The sequence below is a fragment of the Leptodactylus fuscus genome, chromosome 4 (genome assembly GCF_031893055.1).
Source record: "Leptodactylus fuscus isolate aLepFus1 chromosome 4, aLepFus1.hap2, whole genome shotgun sequence".
NCBI lineage: Eukaryota > Metazoa > Chordata > Amphibia > Anura > Leptodactylidae > Leptodactylus > Leptodactylus fuscus.
The window spans coordinates 179,430,157-179,456,867 of record NC_134268.1 but is presented as its reverse complement, the minus strand read 5'-3'; the positions used below and the strand labels follow the sequence as shown (position 1 = coordinate 179,456,867).

At 42.7% G+C, this 26,711-nt stretch overlaps 1 protein-coding gene across 3 annotated transcripts in view; it reads left to right on the top strand.

Annotated features, from left to right (window-relative positions):
- Positions 1–26,711, top strand: part of PALS2 (protein associated with LIN7 2, MAGUK p55 family member) — a 69,379-nt gene that overhangs the window by 13,088 nt on the left and 29,580 nt on the right. For 2 of the 3 annotated variants that reach the window (XM_075271440.1, XM_075271441.1), the window contains exons 2-4: positions 9,004–9,122; positions 18,235–18,387; positions 20,810–20,956. In XM_075271440.1, the coding sequence (XP_075127541.1) occupies positions 9,006–9,122; positions 18,235–18,387; positions 20,810–20,956 (417 nt within the window). In that variant the 5' untranslated portion in view covers positions 9,004–9,005. The remainder of the gene's footprint in view (positions 1–9,003; positions 9,123–18,234; positions 18,388–20,809; positions 20,957–26,711) is intronic. The other variant, XM_075271442.1, reaches the window with a different exon arrangement.

Below are 26,711 nucleotides of genomic sequence, written 5' to 3'. Positions count from 1 at the left end.
ATGGCCTATTCAAGTGCATGAGCTGAGCTGCAATACTAAGCAGCACTTCCATACAGTTATCTGAAGAGGCTGCTGAGCTCACCCAAATGCTGTGATCTCTTCATGAAATTGATCAGTAGAGAACCCGTGAGTTAGACCCCTATCGAGCTCTAATTGATGACTTCACTTAAAGGGAACCTGTCAAGTCAATTTTGGACACTAAATCATCGACTGGTCCTTATAGACCAGAGGTTTAATATCCAAAATTGCAATGTTTTTAAATCTATTTCTACTCACATTTTAAGAAAATAAACCTTTATACTTGCTTAGCAATGAGTCTCTTCGGACTCATCTCTGGTGCTCTCGGCGCCTGCACAGTTCTTTAGTGAAGCAGAGAACATACACCCCAGCTTCACTGCGAAAGTGCCGGAGGTACGGGGTATGTGCGCTAAAGCCGCAGTCTACTCCTCTGGCTTCAGTGACTAACTGTCCTGGTGCAAGGAGTACAGCGGCGAGGTGTGTATAAAGCTTTTCTATTTTTATTGTGGGTACAGATGGCTTTATTACCGAGTCATTTGGGACACTAAACCTCCCACAGGTCCTTATGGACGAGGGGTTTAGTGTCCCAAATAGCCATGGCAGATTCCTTGTAAAGATAAGTCATCAATTGATGAGCCTGGAAAACCCCCTTTAAATTACAAAGTATCAATGTATATAAAGCTAATAATGAAGTCAGTATTGGATAATCACATATGTACGTAGACCTACCAGCAGAAGTGCCATCTAGGGAATGACTGACAAGTGAAGGAAGGGTTTTTGCTCTTAAGTTCCTTTGGTTTATGCTTCTGCCCTGTCTGTTAATTCATACTACCTCTTTAAATTAATAGACCATATGACACCCATCTACCAAAACATACAAGCAAATCTAAGTAACATAAAAACTGGCCTATATATTTTTATATATATATATTTTCTGCTAATTATTCTAAATGTCCATGCTTTTATCTGCATTTTAAAAACTGTTTTGCAATTTAGCAGTGTTCATTCCAAACCTGATTTGCAATTTTAGTTCTAAATGTAATTCCTAATGGGTTGGTATTTCCTGTCCTGTAGAGATCACTTCTCAGTAATCATCTCACTATCATATACTAGCAGGAGGACCCAGCTTCGTACGGGTATATTTCATTTTTTGTTTGTGTAGTGGCCCCTTAAAGGGGTATTCCCATGTCCCTTGCTCACCAGTCTTCACTGCTGAAAAGACTTCTTTCTTCCTGGTTTTCGACGTCAATTGGTGGACGGGGTTTCATATGCAAAGCCATACTGTCCGACTACCTCCAGTTTAGCGCCACCCCCAAATTACAGTGTAGCTCCGCCCACCACATAGCGTGATCCTATGGGAGGACCGAAGGGCCTATGATGTCATCAAAGGTCCTATAACACTTGGATTTAGCTTGTTCTATATAGAGTCGGCTAAATCCTAGTAAGCTAAGGGACCAAGTCCTTCTGCCCACTAGCTTTTAGCCTGCTCTATATAAGAAAGCGAAATCCTAGTGAGCAGAGGGACCATGTCCTTTAGCCCACTAGGATTTAGACTGTTTTATATAAGAAAGCAACACTCATTTCCCCCCTCCTTTATCTGAGAGCAGGAAGCTAGGACACAGGAACAGATACAGGCTCGCTCCGTGCACTTAACCCCTCCCTACTCCCTCAGAGCAGGCAGCTACAGCACTTGACATTTAAGCAGATAATCCCAAGGGCCATAGAAGCGCAGTGTCAACAATGATGAGAATAAATTAAGATAGTGGACAAACAAAGCAGTTTTGCTGAAGCAGTGTATTTAGGAAAAGTCTTAAATCCACATTAACAAGTATTATAGACAGGATCCTTGTGATGGGACAACCCCTTTAAGAATTGCCCATTTTTACACTGGTGTATTTTGTATGTTATTTGTGTGTGTATGTCCATAAGCGTCATGTGATCATGTGTATCTCAGTTTGGATATCAGTGAAAAACCTGCGATCAGTTGTTATGGAGACCTGGAGTAAATCTATGTGTAGGTGACATTGTGTAACAGTGTCATCTACAGTACCCTGCCGCCGTTAAAGCTGACCTACAGCAGTGAAGAAAAATGTCTGGGTTGTTCTGGAAACCTGGAGTAAACCTGTGATGTGTCATGGTCTGTGCTGAGCTGTGTATCTAATCCTCTGATGCGTGTATTTCAGATTGGATATCAGTGTTTGATACACCTGGAGTAATTCTATGTACATGTTGAGTGTGTGTGGCAGTTGAATATGAGTGAGAGTTGATGGTTTGTATTGGCTAATGTAGGTCATTGTTTTGGGAATAGTGTAGCTCAGGAACGGTACATCCGAGAGAGTTGAGGCCTTGGCTAGAACCTTCCCGGACACCTAATGTATCTGTGTGCCAAATTTGGTGAAGATCGGTCCAGTCGTTTACTCGCTTATATAGAACTGACAGACAGACAGAAACTCATTTTATGTATACGAGATATCTTAGCCCTCTTACAGACAACCGCATATCTGGTCAGCGTGCTCTCCAGGTTTTTCCCAGAGAGCACACTAACCCATTCATTGCTATGGACCTATACACATGACCATGAACGATACGGTCATATGTGCGGGCCGACAGTCCGGGCCAAAAATTATGAAACAGATCCAATTCCTGTCTGATTTTGCAGCCCTACTTCCTCAGATCGTATTCAACAGACGGCCCAGCAAGACCCTGCACATGTTTCAACTCATGAAGACTCAGGTACCCTGTGAAATGTTAAAAAATACAACAAACTCTCGATCAGAGAGGTTCTTTATGCCTTATCTGCAGAGTGCTCATGTAACATGAAGTAGGCGGCTTTGTACCGTACCCCTGCTCATTGTGAACACTCATTGGCGTTCACTGCTGTCTCGGATACTTGGGAGTCTTTGCATTTCCTCTGTCAAAAGCCAAAGCAAAGTTGGCTAACACCATTGCCAGATTTCCTAGATAAAGTAAGACATGTAGAACGCTCAGTAACGCTTTGTTTCTGTCCAGCTGTACCTTTGTCTCCCCTCAAAGAAATCTCGGCAGTTTATACTCTATATCAGTCCGATGCCTGATCTCATTTATAAAGAGGAACTTACTATCCTAAGGGCATGTTTACATGGCAGAAATTTTGTTGGTTTTGGCTCCTTTTCTGCGTGAAATCCCAGTGTTATTTAATGGGCATCTGCTTTCTATTTATACATTTATGCAGGCACTTTTTTTTTTCGATGCGATAATAAATTTGTTTTATCAGTAAATGACGTATCAACGGTGAAGTGGAAATCACTGTAGGTTAATACCGCATAGTTTTAGCTACATTAAAAAAAAATTCTAAGTAAACAGAATGAAAATCCCTTTTGATTTTCCTTATGTGGATTATGTTATAAAATGCTTGAGGATGGATTTGCAACTGCATTCCGTGCAAGGATTATACTGAACCCCTCCAAGATCCTCTTAGAAGGCAGATGCACTGGTCCAATTGGCATCTCTTCAAGCCTGACACACCTTGGTGTGCTCTATGTATACTGCTAGTGGTTATGCAGTCCGTGAAGATTTAGGTTTGTATATATCTGTATGGCACAAGGCTATGTGCGCAGAAGAATTTATTTATATTCTGATGATGTTGTAGAAGCTCATGTCCACCTTGCTACTTAAATATGGTTACATTAAAGTGGTTTTCCTGGATCACCTATCCTAAGGTTAGACCATCCATATCACATTGGTGAGGATCTAAAACTCTTCAATGATCACTAGTGTAAAGGGCCACCATAGCTGTGCGATTGCTGCGGACTCTTTTTGAAAGAACACAGCGCCCCACATTTTGTAGTGGCTGTGTCTGGAACTACAGATAGTTTTGCCCCATTCACTTGAATGCAACAAAGCTACAGTACCATACAGCAGTTTGCCGGGTGCTTGACTGTGCACTATGACTAGGGTTGAGTGATTGTGTTCGGAAAAAATCGGATTCCGATTGGCGATCGAGAAAATTTCGCAATCAGAATTCCGAACACAATCTTTTTAGGTGGGATCGAGATCGGTAGTATTTCCCACAATGCCTTCACACTGAGTATATAGTGTATACTCAGTGTGAAGGCTCCGCTGTGGTTCCATAGGAATGAATGGAAGCAGCCGGCACACAGCCTTAACCCCCTGCGCGCCGGCTGCCTCCATTCATTCTAATGGGAGACTAAAGTAACATCTCTAGTAGCTACTTACCTCCAGAGATGGCTGCTCCGCTGCTGTTCGCCTTGCTGCCGCTCCAGCTGCAGTCTTCTTCGCCTCGCTGCCCCCTCCCTGCCAGGTTAGGAGAGTGTGGGCGGGTTAGGAGAGTGTGGCGTCTCCCCTCCCAGTACCCTCCCACACTCTCCTAACCCACCCACACTTTCCTAACCTGGCAGGGAGGGGGCAGCGAAGGGAGAAGAAGACTGCAGCTGGAGCGGCAGCGAGGCGAAGAACACCGGAGCAGCCATCTCTGGAGGTAAGTGGACACCAGGGGGGACTAAGTAGCCAGAGGATTAAAAAAAAAAAAAAAAAAATCCTCTGGCTACTTTAGTGATTCACTACACAGCGTGGATTCTAACAATTCTTAGATTCTATGCTGTATAGTGAATAGGATTGCTTTTAAAATCCGATCTCCGATTAATAAAAAAATCCCATTGACTTGCATTGGGATCGGAATTGGGATCGAGATCGGGTTCGAATGAAAAATGATCGGAAAATGGATTTTAAAATCGATCCTGAAAAGTCAAGATCGGCTCAACCCTAACTATGACCCCTACAGACATATGATTCGGACCCCCACAGATCTGTTACTGATGACCTATTATAATACACCGTGTGAGTCCCCATACAGAGAACCCCTGTATGATAGCAGCACTGGTTCATGAAATGGGACGTGAGAGGAGAACACCATGATAATGGGGTATCAGGACTGGTTTTGTCCGTATAAAACCTTCTGTCTTGTATTTAGGTGTTGCCGTACAATTGATGCTTTGCTATTCTTAGTGACAGGTGGTGCACATCTGCAGTAACACGCTCTTTGGTGTAGGATGACATCATTATATATATAATACTGCATTGGGGTAATATATACAGGTATTCTTATAGCTATATGTGCGTTAAAGTGGTCTTTAGATTTACTAACCCACTTTGAATCGGCGCTGGCATTTCCGATCCGCTTTGTTGGGGCAGCCCTGCATCCTCTTATTGTGTACCCCCAGGATATAATTTTGATTGAATAAATCATTCTATTGTGTGCATACAGCTCCTATGCAGATCTATGAGCCGCCATGGATACATATTCTAGAGTCTACCATATGTATCCATGGCGGCTCATAGATCTGCATAGGAACTGGATCTAGACAGACTATACTCCTTCACCCCTTCCTCTTGCTTCCATACAGATAGCGCTGATATTCTGGTGCTTTGGATATGTGTCAGTATTATTGGAAGCAGTGGTAATGTTTAATGAGGGATAAACAATATCTAGAGGGCAGTATGAAGCAGCAGGTGACTGACATGGTTAAGCTTTTGAGCCGATTTCAGATGCTGGACTTATGAGGATAATGTATTTTTAATGCTATGCATTTGGGCTGCGGACTTTCCGAGCTGAAATTGGTGATCATTGACTTTAAACTCTCTCTCGCTTTCCATGCGGAGCTGCCAGCTAAAACTATTACCCTGCATTTTGTCGCTACTACATAGTGACAGTCTTGTCTGTTGCGTGTACATTCTGATACACTTAAGGAGGTTACTAAGTTGCCATCCGATCACAAAAACGTGAGTTTTGCATGAAAAATCTCATGGTGGCTGAAAAAATGTCCAATTTGTTGTTATTATAGGTTTGTGACATGACAGGATGGTCTTTCGCTAAGGCCCCACCACGCACACAACCAAGTGTTCATCTATGTGGGGCCGAGTTTGCAGCAAAATACATCCGAACGTCATCCATAGGCATTCCTTGATGCACTTACCTCTATGGGGGCTTTCATTCTGAAACAGAATGAATCTGAAGTCCCCATGGACACGAATTTCACAACAGAATATACTCGGGTGACACTCCCGAGAAGCATCCGAGTGCACTCCGCTGTAAAATCGGTTGTGTCTATGGGGTCTAATAATGTCCAATCCCTGCTGGCTGCTGAACTCGATCTCCATCAGTCCATTAGACATTGAATGGATCATTACTACCAAGGACGTAAATACTGGAGAAGCAGCGGTAGTGGCTGCCAAAGGGCCCGGGGCGTTAGGGGACCCGGCAGGCCCTTGATGTTTTTTTTTTTTTTTTTAAATAGGCCGGCAGGTAACTGGCCCTATTTACTTACCAATCCTCGCTCCTGCTCACGGTTGCCAGCGCTTTCCCTTCTACGGAGGCGACTGTGATAAAGAGAGGGAATCGGTAAGTAAGGCCACAGTACCAGTTTGCTTGGAGCCCAGCCTTTCCTAGTTACACCACTGATTATTACCCACGCTTCACCATTCTCATGACGTTCTCCTGATTAGTGGCTGTACCGGTGGTCTGACCCCTAGCAGTCATACATCTATCACCTATTCTGTGTATACATGATAAACAGATGTTAACTCATCTGGATTTATTTTTTACACTGTTATGTTCCCTCAACTGAGCCATTCAACCGGTCACAGACCATGGCTCTAGGCAGAAAAACATTCTGTGCCAGCACAGGGACCACAGCACCTCTGCACTTCACTATCTATGTCTCTCATATCTTTCTTTCATATGAGTTATCTCTCCAGTATATGAGTTTAAATGATATTTCTTCACAATTAAAAATCCACTGTAAGAGTAAGACTACGTTCATATTTGCATTTAAGGTTATGGTTGGAACCTCTGTCACAGGTTCCATTGAAAAACAAAAAGAAACTCCCATTATTTTTATTCGAACAGGGGTATCACTCTGTGAATGGCTCTCCCAGGTTGGCATCTCTGGATAAATGATTTTTTTTTTTTTTTTTTTGTGGGCCAACTCCTTGAAATCAGGCAGGCCTCACGTTTGTTCTCCCATCCCATTCATCATGTGTATCAGTGATGCAGTAAATTAAACTTAAAGGGGTTTTCTGGGCTAAAATGATTTCATTTTTTATTTTTTTTATTTTTTTTAAAAAAAAGGTCAGTTAGCCCTATTAATGGGTTAATAAGTGCACCTAAATACCTTTAGCAGTGTTTTGAGTGATTTCTGGGTTTCTCTGGGAGCTCCTAGTATCTTCTGCATTTGTTTATGTGGTGCAGCTTCCTGCTGACTTAACTGCTGCAATGCATTCTGGTAATTGTAGGCTCTCACACTATCTCACTCCTCAACCCCTCTCTGTTTCCCTAGCTATTCCTCTCATTGCTAGCCCTTTCCAATTCACGCAGTCCTCCCCTTTACCCTATTATACTTACCTGTCTTCTTTCTGCGGGAAATGGCTCCTCCTCTTTTGTGACTGCAAGCGCGCAGCAGTCCCGACACTGTGCTGTAGCCTTCAATACATCTCTACTCTGCAGGCTCCCATACTTGCACAATAGAGAGAGAGTGTCAAGCTTCAGCGCTAAGCCAGTACTCCGGCTCTTTTGCACACGTGCAGGCAGACGTCAAGGAAGTAGGATGAGCTGCAGAAAGAGGCGTAGACGCTTTTTTTTTCTTTGCAGGATGAGTTGTACTTTTTCTTGCCACTGATTTTATGGAAGGGAACGGGGCTAAGAATGTCCTTTACCTTGTGTTGTAGTTTTCAATGAGTGTATAGGGAGGTACTGAGACATTAGCTTATAGGGGTATTCCCATGATGCTTGTTCACTAACCTGCAGGCTGTTGTGCTCTCTTCACTTCCTGCTTCTCTCGGCACATAGGTGGGTGGGGTTTCACTTGCAGGGATTGGTTGTAAATGAATTACCACAGTTTGAAGCTGATGTAGCAGAGCTGGATTTGAGTCAGCTTTCATTACATATAGAGGTAACGGACTCCCTATCTCAGCCCTTATCAGCCAAATTCAATTAAACCGACTGATAAGAGCTCAGAAATCCCGGAGGTCTCACCTCCCCTATCTGAGAAGCTCAGCTACTTAAAAGACACAAACAGCTCAGAGCTGCTCCCAGCCCCTCCCTCCCCCCTAAGAGCAGGCAGCTACATCACTTGACAAATGAGCAGATAATCCCAAGGGCCATAGAAACGGAGTGTAAACAATGAAGTGAATAAATTAAGATAGCGGCCAAACAAAGCAATTTTGATAAAGCAATGCATTTAGGAAAAGTCTTAAATCCACATAAACTAGCAGTATAGATAGTGATGGGATAACCCCTTTAACCCTACAGATCAGTTCTACCGTGGCAATACAAAGTTTGTATAGGATGTCGTATTGATTTTTTTGTTCTTGTGGGGTTTTTTTTATAATTTTACATGATAAAACACTTAATTTTTCACAATAGTTAGCTCATGTGTTGCTGCATTCAAAGGCCAAAATCTACTTTTCCAGATCTACACGAGGGCTTGTTTTTTTACAGGGTGACTCGTAGTTTTCATTGGCGCCATGTTGTAGGTGACATACAATTCTTAATGATCTTTTTAAGGCATTTTTTTCAAGAAGATAAACCTAAAACATCAATTTTTACTTTACTAGTTTATAAAAATTTAAAAAAATGTTCCCCATATAGACTAAATAATGCTTTTGTTTTATTTATAGTTCACAGATTTTTTCTTTCTTTGCTTTTTACTTTCTTCTTGCCAAGCTTTAGTTTCCGGCAGTCCTGGAGGCCACTGTTTAGACCCCCTCTAAAAGCTCAGACCCCTTTGTCATATGGCTCAGGTGACACTGACACAAGTCCAGGTCTGCGGCTCACCTCGGTCCTCATTCAGGATCTGTATCACAAAGCTCCCAAATCCAACCTTCATGGCCTGCTATAAGCCAGTACTGTAGAATATGAGAGAAGACTGTCGTCATTGTACAAAACAAATAATAGTATATAAAATTATCTTTTTTCTTCCTCCCTTACAGAAATGCAGCAAGTGTTGGAGAAGTTGACCGATCTACCCTCTTCAACAGGGGCAGAGGAAATCGACATTATTTTCTTGAAAGGGATTATGGAAAACCCCATTGTAAGATCTCTTGCTAAGGTATTTTTATGGTTTGGAATGTTATCAAGGTACCAGAAATACGCCGTCATTTATAGGATGATGTCTCGTGCATGTGTGATAATACTGTGAGTTAGGTTTTGTCATAACCATGCATTAGATGATCTTGTATTTTCATTACTATTTAAAGGTATTCTACCATTAAAAATCTTTTTTCTGTGGCTAACACGTCGGAATAGCCTTTAGAAAGGCTATTCGTCTCTTACCTTTAGATGGGATCTCTGCCGCGCCGTTCCTTAGAAATACCGGTTTTTACCGGTATGTAAATTAGTTCTCTGGCAGCGATGGGGGCGGGCCCCAGCGCTGAAAATGCGATGAGGGCGTCCCCACCGCTGCCCGAGAACAGGATCCTGCGCCGCCTCTATCTTCTGCTGGATCCTCCCCTTCTTTCTTCGTCTTTCTTCTGATGCCTGCGCAGTTGGCTCTGCCATTGAGACACTAGTAGAGCCGACTGCGCATACGCGCAATTTCGGCCTCAGAACTATGGCCATGCATGCGCAATCGGCTCTACTAGTGTCAGAGCCGACAGAGGTGAAGCCGCCGAAGAAAGAAGGGGAGGATCCAGCAGAAGATAGGCAGCGCAGGATCCTGTTCTCGGGCAGCGGTGGGGACGCCCTCATCGCATTTTCAGCGCTGGGGCCCGCCCCCATCGCTGCCAGAGAACTAATTTACATACCGGTAAAAACCGGTATTTCTAAGGAACGGCGCAGCGGAGATCCCATCTAAAGGTAAGAGACAAATAGCCTTTCTAAAGGCTATTCCGACGTGTTAGCCACAGAAAAAAGATTTTTAATGGTAGAATCCCTTTAATAAGTGGGTTCCAACCCCCAATACCTTCACCATTCACAACAGTGGTACCAGATGAGACCTAGCTGCTCGCATGGATACAATGAAATTAACCAATGCGATGCCACACTTGCCTTATGTAGGTCTTTCCTGTATTTATACAATTGATCGTATCTGTTCCCTATTTTCTCTAGTAATTTTAGCAGAACCTCTACAGTCTGCCTGAGTAGTCTCATGGTAAAATGCTGTCCGGTTTTGTGACCTCTTACTATAGAAGCTGCAGTAGCAGTTTTGTAGGATGGAACTTTTCACAGCAGTGGGATCGGGGGCATTACTGATCATCTGCATCATCACTGTGACAAATCGATCATAAGTACTAATATTGTTCTTGTTAAAGTTTCGTATAAAATTTCACAATTCTGCAAGATTCCCCCCCCCCCCCCCCCCCCCAAATATGTCTAAAATTCTGCTTGGTTTAACTTCATAATATATCTATAGGGGTTTTAATCGTTTGGTTTCTTTCAATCTGCAGTAGATTAAGACTAAGGTCGCACGTTGATGAAATGCAGCAGAAAAGGACTGTACAAAAAAATGTACTGGAGCAGATTTATTATTGGGTCTACACCAGGTTTCCTGCATTAAAAAAAGTTGCAAACAGCTTTTTTTTAATGCTGGTTGTGACAAAAATTTGCCATGCCAATTTCATAGAAGTGAAGGTGGCGTGGGAGTTGTGCTACATTTAACATAATTTATGCCAGTATATTGGTGCTAATGACCAGTAAAGTCTACGCCAATTTAAGTTGTAAAAATTTAAGCAACTTCAGGGCCCCTAAGATTGATGTTTGTTTATTTTTTTTAAATTTTGCCTTCCCATGTAGTTAGGTTTTTTTAATTACATTTTCTCCTACATGGTTATATGAAGCTTTGTTTTACTTGCGTGCAAAAAGACGCGCGTTATACGAACATGCCATTGAACTCAATGGCTAACTACATTTTACATGTGTATTTTTACACGTGTAAAACGTACAGAATACACCGAGCGTAAACTCTGTGTGAAGGGGCCCGAATACTGTAAGGCAATTGAAATTAGAACAAGGTTCTGCTGATTGGCCACTTGCCTTGCATGGTTGTGATAAGCTTACAACCATTCTTTAAAGAGGACCTTTCACCATTTGGGGCTCATGCAGTTTAAAGGGGTTGTCCCATCTCAAGGATCCTATCTATACTGCTAGCTCATATGGATTTAAGATTTTTCCTAAATACATTGCTTCAGCAAAACTGTTTTGTTTGGCCGTATCTGAGATTATTCACTTCATTGTTTATACTTCATTTCCATAACCACGGACCTGGGGATGATCTTATCTCTCCGCCCAGGACTAGTGTCATAGCTCCCTCCTCTCAAGAGGGAGGGGTAGCTGAGTGCTTGGGACTCAGAGCGAGCTTGTATTTCTGAGCTGTTTATCTCCCTCTTTGAGTTATCTGGTCGCTAATTGAATTTTGCTGATAAGGGCTGAGACAGGGAGTCTGTTACCTCTGTATGTAACACAGACCTAAAACTGAGTATATTACAAGCTGACTCTTGGTCCTGTAGCATGTAAATTTAGGATTCTCATCTGCTATCATATACAGCTCTGCTACATCAGCTTCATATTGTGCATCTTCCAGTGATACTGTGCCAATTTATTTACAACCATCCCTCATTACTGACTGCAAACATGTACTGCTATGAAGAGAGATAGCAGAGCAAGTGAAACCCCACCCACCAATGTACTGAGAAAACCAGGTAGTGAAAAGTGCACACAGCCTGCAAGTTGGTGAACAGGGAAGTTGGGAATACCTCTTTAATGCACAGCTAGAAAGCCAACAGTCAGCTTTCTCTTTCTGTGCCCCCAGTGAAGAGCTATCGGTGCTGATACTATAGCTCTTCATTGTCAGAAGGGCATTTCTGACAGTCAGTCAGGAACGCCCCTCCTCACAGCAGCGTCTATTGTGCTGTACTGACAGAGCGGTGAGGAACGTCCCCCCAGTACAGGTCTATGGATGAGTATTGTAAGGAGGAGGCGTTCCTCCCCCCTCTCACAGTACAGTGCTATAGGCGCTACTGTGAGGAAGGGCATTCCTGACTTACTGTCAGGAACACCCTTCTGACAGTGAAGAGCTATGGTACCGGCACCGATAGCTCTTCAAGGGGGCACAAAAAAGGAGAGCCGATAGTGCTCTGAATTCAGTGTACTGTCGGCCTTCTAGTGGTGCATTAAACCGCATCTACCCCAAGTGGTGAAAGGACATCTTTAAGCTCCTAAATATTTGAGAGAGGGCAAGTTCCGAAATGCGTTGTGTGCACCATTTTGGAACAAAGACTGTTTATTTAGACCAGCACTCCTGCCTCAACTTCTGCATATACTTGGATTATCCTGAGGATCACAGACCATCCCTCCTTTGTATTACATCTTTCATGGTGAAGTCTCATGATCACTCCTGATCACAATATTTGTCTCCATGTGAAGCCAGCGCTATAGTAGTACCGTGTGAACTGACCCCTGGTCTCTGTAGCCTTGCAGCAGTGTATGACAATAGGATAAACATGTATTTGACAACGAGCTTTTTGACTTTCTAATGCAACCATATTCGTCTTTGTAGCCCCACTCACTGAGGTGCATTACCAATTATAGCTCTATGTGTGTGTGTGTGTGGGCAGATCATTGATGGAAAATGCAGGAAAACCAGCAGTGTATTTTTAAAAAAAAAAAGTTTGACCCATAATGAATTTGATGTTCTAGGAGTGAGGATACACAATAGTGTTTGATTTCATTTGCAGAGAGTCAATTTTCTGTCAAATATAATTGAGTTTTATTCATCTCTGGATTTTGCAGAGGATTTTGGCAGGGAAAGCTGTTATTGAGTTTTAAACAGCGGTTTACGGGTATATAAAGGCTTGAAAACTGTCTTACAGGGTCTCTATTCACAGCGTACGTGGCCATTGTTGGCTTTATTACACACTATCAATTATCCAAGTTCTTCTTTATACAGCGCTTTCCTGTGCTGTTTGCACTTCATGTACCCTGGATAACTGCGTGTATGATGTCGGGGCGATGCTTGTGTCACTACAAATGCTAAAATCCAATTTACAGACTGATTTAGATTTTCCTTTAGGAGTAATGCTTACAGGTTAGGACATCAAAGTGATTTTATGACTAGCAAGTTACAGAATGTGTGATAGGCATACTGGAGAGGGCAGGTATATGTTCTAATGCCATATTCTTTGATTTACATGGCTACTGTAATATCAATTTCTGTTACTTTGTAGTCATTATATTAAAGGGAGTCTGTCAGCAGGAAAAACGGTACTAAACTAATGACAGTAATTCGTAGCGCGGTTTCTTCACTTTCCAAAGGTGCCTTTCTTTTTCCATATTGCTGCTCCAGTGTGTTATTCTTAGCTGTGTTTCTCCTCCAGATAGCCGCTCCTAACCAAGTGGGAGATGTCACTAAAGCGAAGGGGAGCCAAGTTGGCTGACATTATCTTATCTTATTAGAAAGCAGAAAGTGAGCCCCATCAGGAAAAGAAGCCCCTTTTTCAGCTAATTTTCATAAGAATACAATCCTGATTTTCATGAAAATGGAGCTGCCATGCAGAATAAGAAAGGCATCTTTGGAAAGTGTAGAGACCGCCCTACAAGCTACTGTCATTAGTTTGATACAAATTTTCCTACTGACAGACTCCCTTTAAGGAAACCTCCTATTGTTTGAAAGAAAGTGCCATAGGCTACACAAGTAAGGGGGCGTTCACACTACCGTCTGTGTCCGCTCCTAGTGTCCGTTCAAAATCTCGCACGGACATTAGGAGCGGACACTAGCTGTGTCCGTGACACCTGTCATTTATTTAAATGGGCATCGGGTGCGTTCTTTTGCACTCCGTGCCCGTCCTTCCCTGTCCGCTTGTAAAGATGTCTGACTTTTCAAGCGGACAGAAAAACCCGACATGTAGGTTTTTTCTGTCCGCTTTTAAAGTCGGACATCTTCACTTGCGGACAGGGAAGGACGGGCATGGAGTGCAAAAGAACGCACCCGATCTATATTTAAATAAATGACAGGTGTCACGGACACAGCTAGTGTCCGCTCCTAGTGTCCGCTCCTAGTGTCCGCTCCTAGTGTCCGCTCCTAATGTCCGTGCCAGATTTTGAACGGACACTAGGAGCGGACACTACCTGTCGGACAACGACGGTAGTGTGAACGCCCCCTAAAATAAAGGAGCATAAAAATCAGAGAATCTACAAAATATTCCTGCATGGATTTTTTTTCCTTTCCCTAAGTCCCACCCCATTAGTTGATCTCCAGCTAAAGATGTAGCAGATCAGCAGGAGGTTATGGGTCTATTCACATGGCAGGGAGTGAACAAGAATAAGGGTCATTCACACAGTTTTTTTGGCAAGGATTTTGGCGCTGAATCTGTGTCGGAATCAATGTGGAAAAACGCCTCCCCATAGAGATCTGGAGAGTTCCGCCAGCTTTTTTTTTTTTTTTTTGCCGCTAGCAGATTTTTTTCCTCCAACAGAAAAAAAAAGCTTCCTTCAGGCGGATTCTGCCTGCAAAAACCAATGCAGTCAATGGGAGGCGGAAAATCAACGTGGAATTGGCAAAAAAACGCATGGAAAAAGTGCTAGTGGTTTTTTCAAGGTCCACATACTGTGCTGGAAGAAAAAAACAGTTCCTAATTCCTGAAGTGGATTTTTTCCTCGCCAAAAAACTCAATGTGAATGGACCCTTAGGCTTAGTTCACATGTGAATACCGTGTGGCATAATTTGGATCGGAAAAAAAATGCTTCCTAATTAGGAAGCGGTTTTTGGACCTTGAGGAGTTTTTTGGAGCGTTTTTTTTTTTTGGTAAAAACCGATTCAGAAAATGCCAGGCGGTTTTTCCCTCCAAGACAGTCAATGGTCGCGGTTTTTCCCAAAACTGTACCACAAACTGTGACGTTGTTTCCACCTCCCATTCACTTCCTGAGGCAGAATCCGCCTCAAGAAAGGTCATATCGCTTCTTTTTTCCACTAGCGGAAAAACGAATGCTAGCGGTCTCCATAGACCACCATTGTGAGGGGGCGGATGACATGGATTCCGCCCCATAAACCACCCCCTCTGTGCCCGTGTGAACGGGCCCTAGAGGTGGACTTCCGCCTCAGATTCCTCTCCATATTCCTCCCTGGCTTTCACTCCCCCTTTAGGCTCATATGTCTGCACCTAACCAGCGGAGTGGCTCACACCACAGGTTCTGCACCTAACCAGCCATAGACTCCACAGCAAGGCTGCGCAGGATGCTTAGGACTATCAGTACCCTGCTCCAATCTTTGTCTCCCTTTAAATATAATAGAAGGCAGATCTGGGTACGGGATTTGGTGCTGATTTAGCAGTATGCTTGCAGAATGACAAATACTGAGGAGGCACAGCGAGACTGTACCATTTCTGTGTTCTATATAGACATGAAACCTAATAGAGGGGAAGATAAATGGCCTTGGTATAGCATTGCCTGCAGCATTTAGACTAGGACGGCATGTCATATATTTTACCTACAGCCCTACCATTGCAGCATATTCTATATTCTCTATTCTTGTCTTTGATATAGACCATATCCCTCGAATGTTGTTGCCGTAGATGGATGTTCCTATTAGATACATTTACATCTCTAGTAACATTATAATTCTTGTCTAGAACTATAATGTATGTTGTAAAGATGACTAGAACACACACAGGCTGCTGTGAGACCATACTTGTCCCCTGGGCCGTGCCTCTAGTTATATGGAGACAGGCAGAGGTTTTTCTGCATCATGTCATTTGTGGCACACTGAAATGCAAGCTGCTCCCCTTCAAGTATTGCTCTACGCAGACAACATATAGTGGCACACAGGGCCTATATATCTATCATATACAGCTGGAGGAGAAATCACTTTACTACTTATAATAAATAAGGGCTGGTCTGGTTTAGACCAAGGCTGCTGAGACATTGCATCTCATCCCTCATGTCCATATGCTTTTATAGGGCATATAGGGGTGACTTGTCATTCTGCAACAATTTCTTTGGTGAATTAACTACACTGCTCCAATATAAAGGGTCCTAGGACTTCTCTTTTCAGGAATGTAGCCTGTAACTCTACATTCGAACCTTAAAAATGTTCAGCCAAAAAAAAATCTTTACAGTGATTGAGTTCAAGAATACATAATTCAGTGTGTAAATATATATAGGGCCTGGGTTCAAATCTGACCCAGACAACGTGTGTAGGTTTCTTCTGGATGCTCCATTTCTTACCACATTCCAAACACATGCTGAAATGGTATTTAGATAGTGAGCCCTACTTGCGACAGTGTTGGTAATATCTGTGAAGCAATGCAGAATATGATAGCATTACAGACTTGAACTGGCCCATGATGCTGCTTTCTAATACAAGTCTGTAAAAATAACAAACATTTTTACTATCCTCTACTGGGTGTCCGGCATCATCTTCTAGCCTGTAGCTGACATCACGCATTCTGGTCGTCACCACTGAAGCCTGTGATTAGGCCTCAGTGTTTACATGGGGCTTGCTGGTATAGAGGCCTGAAGAGCCCCCAGAGTATATTAGTAGCACTGAAACGAATGGGCAAACTTTGTGAATATTCATCAAAATGAACTTCAAGAGGTTTGCATGAAGCGGCTTGAGGCTCTGGGGAGTATATTATACTGTGTGGGGCCTCTGTGGAGCATTATACTGGGAGGGCCCTCTGAACAGCATATTATATTGTTTAAGGCCATTGTGGAGCATTATACTGAGGGGGGGCTCTTTGGTGAGCATATTATATTGTGTGGGGCCACTGTGGGGAGCATATTATATTTTGTGGAGCATTATACAATGAATGCCTTCTGGGGAGCAAGTGTATTGCCATCTATCGGAAATTCTATACATTACTATTGTGGAGGGTCATAGACCAGACGCAGTAGTAATATAGTGATGACAGGCTGGGAGCCTAGACTAGGCTCCTGGCTGTCATTGGAACAGGTCGGCTCCTGCGAGCTCACCGCACAGGAGCCGGCCTGCAGCTTTAAAGGGATTCTACCACTGAAACCATGTTTTTTCTGCTTTAGATGTCAGAATAGCCTTTAGAAAGGCTATTCGTCTCTTACCTTTAAACATGGTCTCTGCCGCGCCGTTCCTTAGAAATACCGATTTTTACCAGTATGCTAATGAGTTCTCCGCAGCAATGAGGGCGGGCCCCAACGCTCAAACGGCATCCTCCCCTTCTCTGTCGTCTTCCTTCTTCGTCAGCTCTGACGCCTGCGCAGTCTTGCCTTGCGTCCTCGAAAATATGGCTGCCGGCCGGCATGCGCAGTCAGCTCTACCAGTGTCTCGCTGGTACTAAGTGCAAGGAGTGCCATGTAACTTCTAGATGGAAAGGACAGGATCTGAGGAACAGAGGAGGAAGGCTAAAAGGTGTTATTGTTTTACAACTCCACACACTACATGGTGACCAAGTCATGTGATAAGCCTGACCAAACAGATATGATTTTAGGGCAGTTTTGTGTGGGGCTCTTGGAAGCATTATACTGTTTGGAGAGTTGTATACCATGTGGGGCCACTATGGGGGAGGATGTGGTACTGCGGAGCATTATACTGGGGGAACATGTGGAGAGGCTTTTATACTTTGTAGGGCATATATATTGTGTGGGTGCTCTGGGGAACATTAAATTGTATGGCGCATTATATACCATATGGAACAATATACTGTTGGGGGGCTCAAAATTTCTGCTGTCAGCTCTCTGTGCTATGACTGCAGCATAGATCTCTCACTATAATCCTTGCACATACATGGAGCTATTGAGGTGTGCACAGAACTATAGGGGATGACTATACTGGGAACATACTCAGTAATGATGGATAGTCACCACAGTGATGGAGCCAGGGTGTAGGCTATTAGCAGAAAGTTGTTGGGTGGGCCCCAGAACAAGTATCACTGGTGGGCCGTAGGCCCTTTAGTCCAACACTTCAGGGCTAGATAGATAGATGTGTGTATATGTGTGTGTGTGTGTGTGTGTATATATATATATATATATATATATATATATATATATATATATATATATATATATATATATATATATATATGAGAAGATATCTACTGTTGAGAGAAAAATCTCCAAGATCTTATATTCTTGGTCTGTGAATTCTGGTGTTGCGCGTTTGGTACATTCTGATACATTCCATTCTGTGTCTAGCAGTAATGTTCTAGTGCCTAACCGTGTACTCTGTCCATTTACTGTATTCTACCTTTGTATTGCAGGCACATGAACGTCTAGAAGACACGAAGCTAGAAGCCGTTAGCGACAATAATCTTGAACTCTTGCATGAAATTCTTGAAGACATTGGTCCGCTAGCACATCAAGATAAAAATGTTGAAGAACTTGTAGGCATACTTAAAGAGCCCCATTTTCAGGTATGTTTATCAGTGTCAAAAGATACAGCATTGCATCCATAGGAAATCTGTTTAGCAGTCTAGTACACATTCTGTTGCTCCATTAAGTCTATGCGAGTTCAGCATTCTTCTATCTTTGTCTTTCCCATAGACTTTGAATAGAGTGGTTTTTGGCATGTCTGGTTGTTCCCTTACAGATACTTATCACCCATCCTATTTCACTCGTGGGACAACCCCTTTAAGTAATTCATAAGATATTAGTAAAGTTTGGGCCACGTTCTACTGATGTGTTCTTAGCAGTGATGGTCAGTGTTATAAAGCATGCATGCATAGTTCGGAGTTACTGCTTGACTAGATAAGACAGTAAATTGATGTGTTCTAGGCTTTTGTGTCTCTGAAGGGTGAGGCACACAGACAACTCATTGATTTCAAGAAGGAACTATGGAATATTTCATTTTCCCTGCTTTGGCATTGCAGAAAAATTAAACACTTGATGACAGTTCTCCCTACAGATTTCAGCTGATTCCTGAGGCTTTTGGCTTTGGGATGCCCCATGATCAGTATATTTTTAAAGCAGTCCCTGTAATCCAATGTGAACAACAACCTTAAGTTGTCAATTCTAGATCACTGACAGGTGTAGTAATGTATTCCGTTCAAAAACCTGATCGGGTGGCTGCAAGTTTTATGCCAATAGTGTAAATAAAAAACAAAAGTTATTCTCGCCTTGTCCTGTTCCCACAGGGCAGCCTACAAGCTCTGGCTATGATGTCCCTGGCTCGGCACTCATCGTGCCTTCCTGCCTTAGACCTCATCAGCCAAAGTCTGAATGGTACAACATGGAGATTATAGCTCTGTGCTCCACTACTATATTCAAGTTTTTCTCCTTCATAAGAATGTAGATATGGTTTAAATCCCTCACTACCATAGGGCCTGGCTCAGATTCACCATCTGCCGTATGCTTAAAGTGCCCATGATTGGAATTTTTTTTCTCTAGCATACCGGGTGCTGAATCTAGCAGCACGCATTACTCAGGTGGGGACTAGAGAAAAAATTACAACTAAGTTGGAATCTGATGCAAAGAGATCAATTCTCTTAAAGGGATTCTATCATTCAAAATAAGCTTTTTTGAATAAAACCATGTTGGAATAGCCTTTAGAAAGGCTATTTGAGTCCTACCTTTTCTGTACTTCTGCTTGCATACATTTTTGCATTATATAGTTATTAGCTATTATGTTAATGAAGCTCACGGAGCACAGGGGGCATTCTCTGCAGCGAGATCAAAATCCCGCACATGAACTGTCGGCTTGGCCTAACATGGTCACTTCGGGTTAGGACTGAGCGCTTCAGTGGGATTTCAGTCTTGCTGAAGAGAGTTGCTCCTGCTGAGGCAGCGAAGAGGAAGCTGAAGTCAACTGATCTACATAGAATGGAGTGTACAGGTGAGGTCTAGGAGGTAGAATGAAGGCCAGGGAGGGTATGACGCTGCTGTGCTCTAAACACAGTGGGAACACTCCTGTGCTCCATGAGCTTCATTAGCCTAATCGCTAAAAACTATATCATTCAAAAATGGCTCTGAGCAGAAGAACAGAAAAGGTAGGGCTAGAATAGTAAAGGCTATTCCAATGTGGGTTTATTGAAAAATGCATATTGTGAATTCTAGAATCCCTTTAAGATGTTGATCTGGTATCTGCCATGTAGGACATGCCATAGTTTTACTACTTTAACTGTAAAGAACTCCTTCCTATATCAATACCAAAACCATCAAGTTTTCCCTTTAGTCCTTTGTTCCCTTCTTGGACATAATAAATGATGTGCTAGTTTTATATCCTGACCATTCATGTATTTGTACATGTAACTCGCCTCTAGGGCATCTTTTTTCTAAGCTGAACAAGCCTAATTTTTGTAGCCTCTTGTCATGAGAGCTTCCATTCCATTTACTAATCTACTTGCCCTCTTTTACACCTTTTCTAGCCTGTTCTCCAATATTCATTGTAGAATGTCGAGCCCATAAATGAATTCCATGTTCTAGATGTGTGGAGGGGCGCGGTGACCATATTCTGAGGCATCACCAAATTGGTGTTTAAGTTGTTAGTTTAAAGGGTTTTCCAGGATGATGATATTGATGACCTGCCATTGGATCGACCCCCAGCACCCCCACAAGTACTGCAGCCTCTTCACTGCTTACCAAGTACTTTGTATAGTAACTGTGCTTGTTATTCTATCGCAGACCCATTCCATTAAATGGAAGTTAAACAGGCCAATAAATGTGATGCCACTGGCCTGTGAAGCAGACGTGATGTGCGTCTGAGCACCTCTGCTGCTCTCCTACCAATCTGATATTGAAGACCTGTCGTAAGGAATAGGTCACCATTATTTAATTCCTGGAAAACCCCATTGAGGCTATATCGCGTGCATTGCTAAGAAAATCTCTCTCTTCTTTCAGAGTCTTTTAGAAGCCCACGACATAGTTGCATCTAAGTGCTATGACTCTCCGCCTTCAAGTCCAGAAATCAATGCAATGAATAATCAGATTGCTCCGGTTGATGCCATCCGTATGGTTGGCATTCACAAAAGAGCAGGAGAACCTTTGGTAAGCCATCTGTTAACTATACAAGGAGCTAAGCTATATGTAGATAAAAACGTTAGCAGTATTTGTCATTTGCCTTTGTGTGGTCTTTTTTATTCGTCTTTTTTTTTCCTCCTACTTTGAGTGCACCCCTTTTAAAATCCATGTTATTCTTCAGTCCAGCATTCTGCGCTAATTTATTTCTTCATAGAGATCAAACCTCCATTTTTTTTTTCCGTACACTATACGTATTGTGCCTAGTATAAAAGTTACAGCAATACTCTCTATCCTGATAAAAAAAAAAAAAAAATTACTATATATTAAACATGTATCATGTACTTATCCAGTGCCCTCTATGCTGGAGCTGCTTCCATTGCTCTGGTCAGCATGATAATATGGGCACTGACTTCCTCTGGAGCGCTGTCTGTAAATCACAGGTTCCCCCAAAAAACTTCAGCGCTGTGTCTATCACAGGGCAATTCAGCAGGCCGGTGTCTGAATTACAGAGTCAAAGTAGAAAAAACAAAAAAAACTTTGCAAGTCTTCAGTAGGTGATACCTTTTTTAATGGCTAACTCATAATGATGACAGAATATGACGTTTCGAAGCTTTCCTCTGAGCTTCTTCTTCAGATATAACTAAAAAACACTCTGTAGAGGCTGCATATTTATAACTGGACACAGGGCTAGAATTACAGGAGGGAGGGGGGGGGGAAGAGGCTAGTTACTACTTATAACAACAAACAATCAATTGCCAGATCCCCCAGTTCTTATCTTAATGGCTGTCTTAATGATGTGTATAAAAAGACATAAACCCACGTGAGATGTTCATCCCATTGTCCAACGTCTGGAATAGGGTCATGGCCTTGTACTCATAAATCAGTCGCTGTTTCCTTGATTTAAAGTTCCCTTTTAAGATCAAGATTTTCATGTCATTGATGATGCTGTGGTGTTCCTGGCAAAAATGATTTGGCACGGGAAGATCAGTTCTCTGTTGTTTGATTGTATGGCGATGTGAATTAATTCTCATTCTGAGTTTCTGACCAGTCTCTCCAACATACAGATTTTCAGTGGAACATTTGGTGCAAATGATCAAATACACCACATTAGGTGTGTTACAGGTGAACGTACCTGGGATTTTATATTCCCTGTTAGAGTTTGGTATCTCTATCTTGTCAGTGGTCAGTATGTGCGGACAGGTCTTGCACCTCTTCTGTCCACATGGGAATGTTCCTTTGTTAGTTGGAGGTGACAGAGAGCTGCTAATAATCATATTCCTGAGGTTTGGTGGCTGTCTGTAGCATAGGAGAGGGGGGTCAGAAAATATGGATTTTAGACGGTTGTCTTTTTGCAGTAGTGGATGTAATTTGCGTGTGATTCCTCTCAGCGTCTCCAGGTGGGGGTTGTATGTGACAACCAGGGGTACCCGAGTGTTCTCCTGTTTGGTATTGTATTTTAATAACTCTGATCTTGGTATCCTGGTGGCTCTGGTGATTTGGTTATCAACTGTTCTTGGATGGTAACCCTGCCTCAAGAATGTGTTTTTGAGGCCCCCAAGGTGTTCGTCCCTATCTGCAGGGTTTGAACATATGCGATGGTATCTGATGGCCTGGCTGTATACAATGGAGTTCTTTATGTGTTTAGGATGAAAACTATCCCATCTTAGGTACGTAGGGCGGTCAATTGGTTTCCGATACAGCGATGTCTCAATGAGCGATGAGTCAAAGTAGGTCAGAGGTCGTAGAAGAGACAGAGAGCCAAACACTTTGCTGCATAGTCCAAGTTTTTTGGCCGGGTAGGGAGACACTTTAAAAGGGTTACGAGGTCAGCCGTCTTGCCTGAGTTTTTCCCCTGCTGCGTTAACAGCATATAGTGATATGCTTTACAGCACTCTCACAGCTATAAGTAAAAATAATCTCCGATGACTCATGGAGGTCATTGGGGGAGTGTTCTAGACAAAGTGCACAGGAAGGCGGGAGTAGAAAAGATGTGACATCACAAATTGTCAGCAGTGAATGCAATGATGGATATTATTACGTGGTGTCTATGGAGGTGATATCTTCTATTGTAATCCTCTCTGTCTTGTCTGCCATGGAAATGAGGTGATTGGTGCAAAGAAAACCTCCTACAGAATTGGCAAGTTTGGCTTTTATTAGGCTTAGTGGCCAGAGTGAAAGCTGTAGGTTCTAGTATTTCTTAAAAAATATATATGTAATGGCATGGAAAATTATTTACAAAAAGTTATTAAAATAAATAAATTGGAAAAAAAAATACCTGTGACACGTTCCATTTAAAGGTGTTTTCTGGGATTGATAGGACGCCAATACCAGATTGTGGGGGTCTGGCTCTTGGCACCCCCGCTTTAGCTTTTTTTGAAGAGGCTGCTTCGGGCAAAGTTCCCTACACTGCAGCGTGGATGTACCTGGCAGCAGAATGAATGGGACTGAACTGTAACTTAGCCATGTGACCAATGCTCGTGGCCGCTTTGAAGCTTACAGTATTTAGTTGAAGTATTGAGTTTTAGTAGTTCCGGCCTCCCTTTAGGGGTCGCTGCAGGAGTCAGGGGCTAAATAGACAACCCCAGAAATTTCCTGTGTCGAGCGATTCTAGGAAGTAAAGACCAGTGTCAGTGAATTAGTAAGGGTGGAGTGTCAATTATTTTTATTTTATGGTCCTATGTTTAGCTCTTTGATTGTCCTTGGAAAGACCCTTAAATGAGAGCTTTGCCTAAGACTCTGTGATAAAGGCCTCGGGGTGTTTTTATTTGGAGTTTTTGAGCATTTGCCCATAATAGCATATTTATTTATTGATGTAGATTGCATTCATATACATATAGCCCAAAGGGAAAATCAGTCTTATTCATCCATCTCTCTTGTGTGTACATGTGCAGTCCAGCGCTGACAGTCTGGCCTTTTAGTACATAAAGTAGCCCTTGTGTTTCCCCGTTTCGCTATTCATCTATATTATGATACAGCTATGTTTGGCAGGAGTACGTCAGGCTGAAAACGTGTAGTGGAGGGTTTGCAGCTGCAAAGAAGTATCTGGTCTCTGAACAGTCATTTTTGTCGATGTCACATGAATGTGATGATTATACTTGCTTTTGTTTGCGGGGTGTGTTTCATCCTTTACAATGCTACAGCCAACCAAGGACTGAACCACATCACACATTGGATACACTAGAAAATGTTTCCTCGCCTTAGACAATATCTAATCAAGTGTAGAGAATTGTCCCTGCCCATCTTCACACGAGGCGGAATCGACCTCTGCCCGATGGCCATTCGTTGGGTATAGAAATTCATGGTATGGCTCATCCTTGTACAGCCATATGTCTGTCTCTACCCAGATATGATCTTGATCTCCAGAATAATACATTGTTGAGATTGAGAACAGATTGATAATTGTTTGCCAGAGACAGCACATCCGATGAGGCGCCATAAACTTCACTCCAAACCCAACACAAGTCAATCAAAAAGTGATTAAAAAGTATGATGAAATGTGACTACAATTAAAGACCTGCCACAATAGACTCTAGTAGTAAAATATATTCACAGTATAGTATAGTATAATAGTATATCACACAGGCTTTTTGGGGATTTATTTTGGGTCTGCAGTGACATGTTAGCAATTTTTTGATCATGCAACAAATTCAGCAGTTGCAGTACCCTGCACGGTGGCTATTAAGCAGGTAAATGGACCAGAATAAACGACAAAGAGGGGGCAGAGCTCGGCCCCTGACAACAGCTGATCTACCACTGCCAGACCATCAAAACTCTCATCCTGGAAAACCCCTTTAGGCTGAAGCCCCACGTGGCATAAATGCCACAGCAAAAACTTCTGTGATTTTTACAGTCCCTGCAAAGTGGATAGAATTCCATCCACGCATTGCGGAAAGGGGCAACACGGTGGCTCAGTGGTTAGCACTGAAGCCTTGCAGCGCTGGAGTCTTGGGTTCAAATCCTGCAAGGAACAACATCTGCAAGGAGTTTGTATGTTCTCCCCGTGTTTGCGTGGATTTCCTCCCATTCTCCAAAGACATACTGATAGGGAAAAATGTATATTGTGAGTCCTATATGGGGCTCACAATCTACATTAAAAAAAGGGAAAAAAAACACCCGAGTGGAAGTGCTGCGTATTCCAAAACTATTGCATTTATGGAAATCACACCATGTCAGTTATACTTACGGAAATGCTGGCGGTTTACATATAGGTATAACAGAAGCAGAAAATCCACTGAGGAAACCTCTGTGGCATTTCTGTGAAAAGCGATGTATGAAAAACTTATTTCCACTGCATTTTTTTTTTCTCGCAGCACTTTTTCCCTGTAGCTCATATGTGGGGCCTTAGCCTCAAAGTGAATCTGTTGAAGCTATTTGGGACACTAAACCACCCACAGGTCTGGTCCTTATGGATCAGGAGATTAGGGTCCCAAATACCCCTGCTGTAAAGCTTTCTCCACCTACATTAACAAAAATTTAAAAAAAAACTTTACACTTGCCTAGAGATGAGTCTGATGGGTCACCTAAAACTCTTCTGTGGTGCTCCTGGCACTTGTTCAGTGAAGCTTGGTTAAAGTACATGACTTCTGTTCAGGGGCGCACAAGGTCTGGCACAGGCTCATAGTAGTTTCTCCGGCTTCACCAAACAACTGAGCAGACACAGGGAGCACAGATTCCAGGTAGGTATAAAGTTGTGGAGTTTTGGGGGGAAGGGGGGGGGGGGGGTTGGTCAGGGTTTTTTTTTTTTTTTGTTTTTTTTTGTAAAAGAACCTGCAGACAGCTTTACAGGAATATTTGGGACTTTTAAGCTCCTGGTCCATAATGAGCTGTGGGTGGTGGGTTCTCTTTAAACGCCTTTCACACAACTTTTGATTTTCTGGCAGTATTTTGTAATATAATTTATTAACAAATGAAAGAAAGCAGTTCTGTGGTTGGTTGTTATAAGCCATAAGATCAATTTTATTTTTGGGCCACTTTGTAACCTTATTTATTTGTACAACTGCATTAGGACATAGAAACTGGCAACATTTGGGGCTTTTACTGAGCCTGTTAATATTGAGGGCCTTTACCCTGCAGTGGGAACTTTTTTTTTTTATGGAATTTTAAAGGGGTATTCCCACCTCGCCTGCTCACCAATTTGCAGGCTGTATGCTCTGTTCACTTCCTGGTTTTCTCGGTACATTGGTGGACGGGGTTTCATTTACTCTGCTTGGCTCTCTTCATAGCAGTACATGTTTGCAGTCAGTAATGCGGGATGGTTGTAAATAAATTAGCACAGTATCACTGGAAGATGCACAATAAGAAGCTGATGTAGCAGAGCTGGATTTGATAGGTGATGAGATTCCCAAACTTACATGCTACAGGACCAAGAGTCAGCTTGCAATAAACTCCGTTTTAGGTCTGTGTTACATACAGAGGTAACAGACTCCCTGTCTCAGCCCTTATCAGCAATATTCAATTAGCAGACTGATAACTGGAAGAGGGAGATAAACAGCTCAGAAATGAAAGCTTCTTCCGAGCACTCAGCCCCCCCTCCCAAGAGCAGGAAGCTAAGTCACTTGTCCTGGGCAGAGAGATAAACGGCTCAGAAATACAAGCACGGAGCACTCAGCTCCCCCTCCTTCCCACTAGCAGGAAGCTAAGTCACTTGTCCTGGGCAGAGAGATAAGATCAACCCCAGGTCCGTGGTTATGGAAACGAAGTGTAAACAATGAAGTGAATAATCTCAGAGGCCAAACAAAGCAGTTTTGCTGAAGCAATGTATTTAGGAGAAATCGTAAATCCA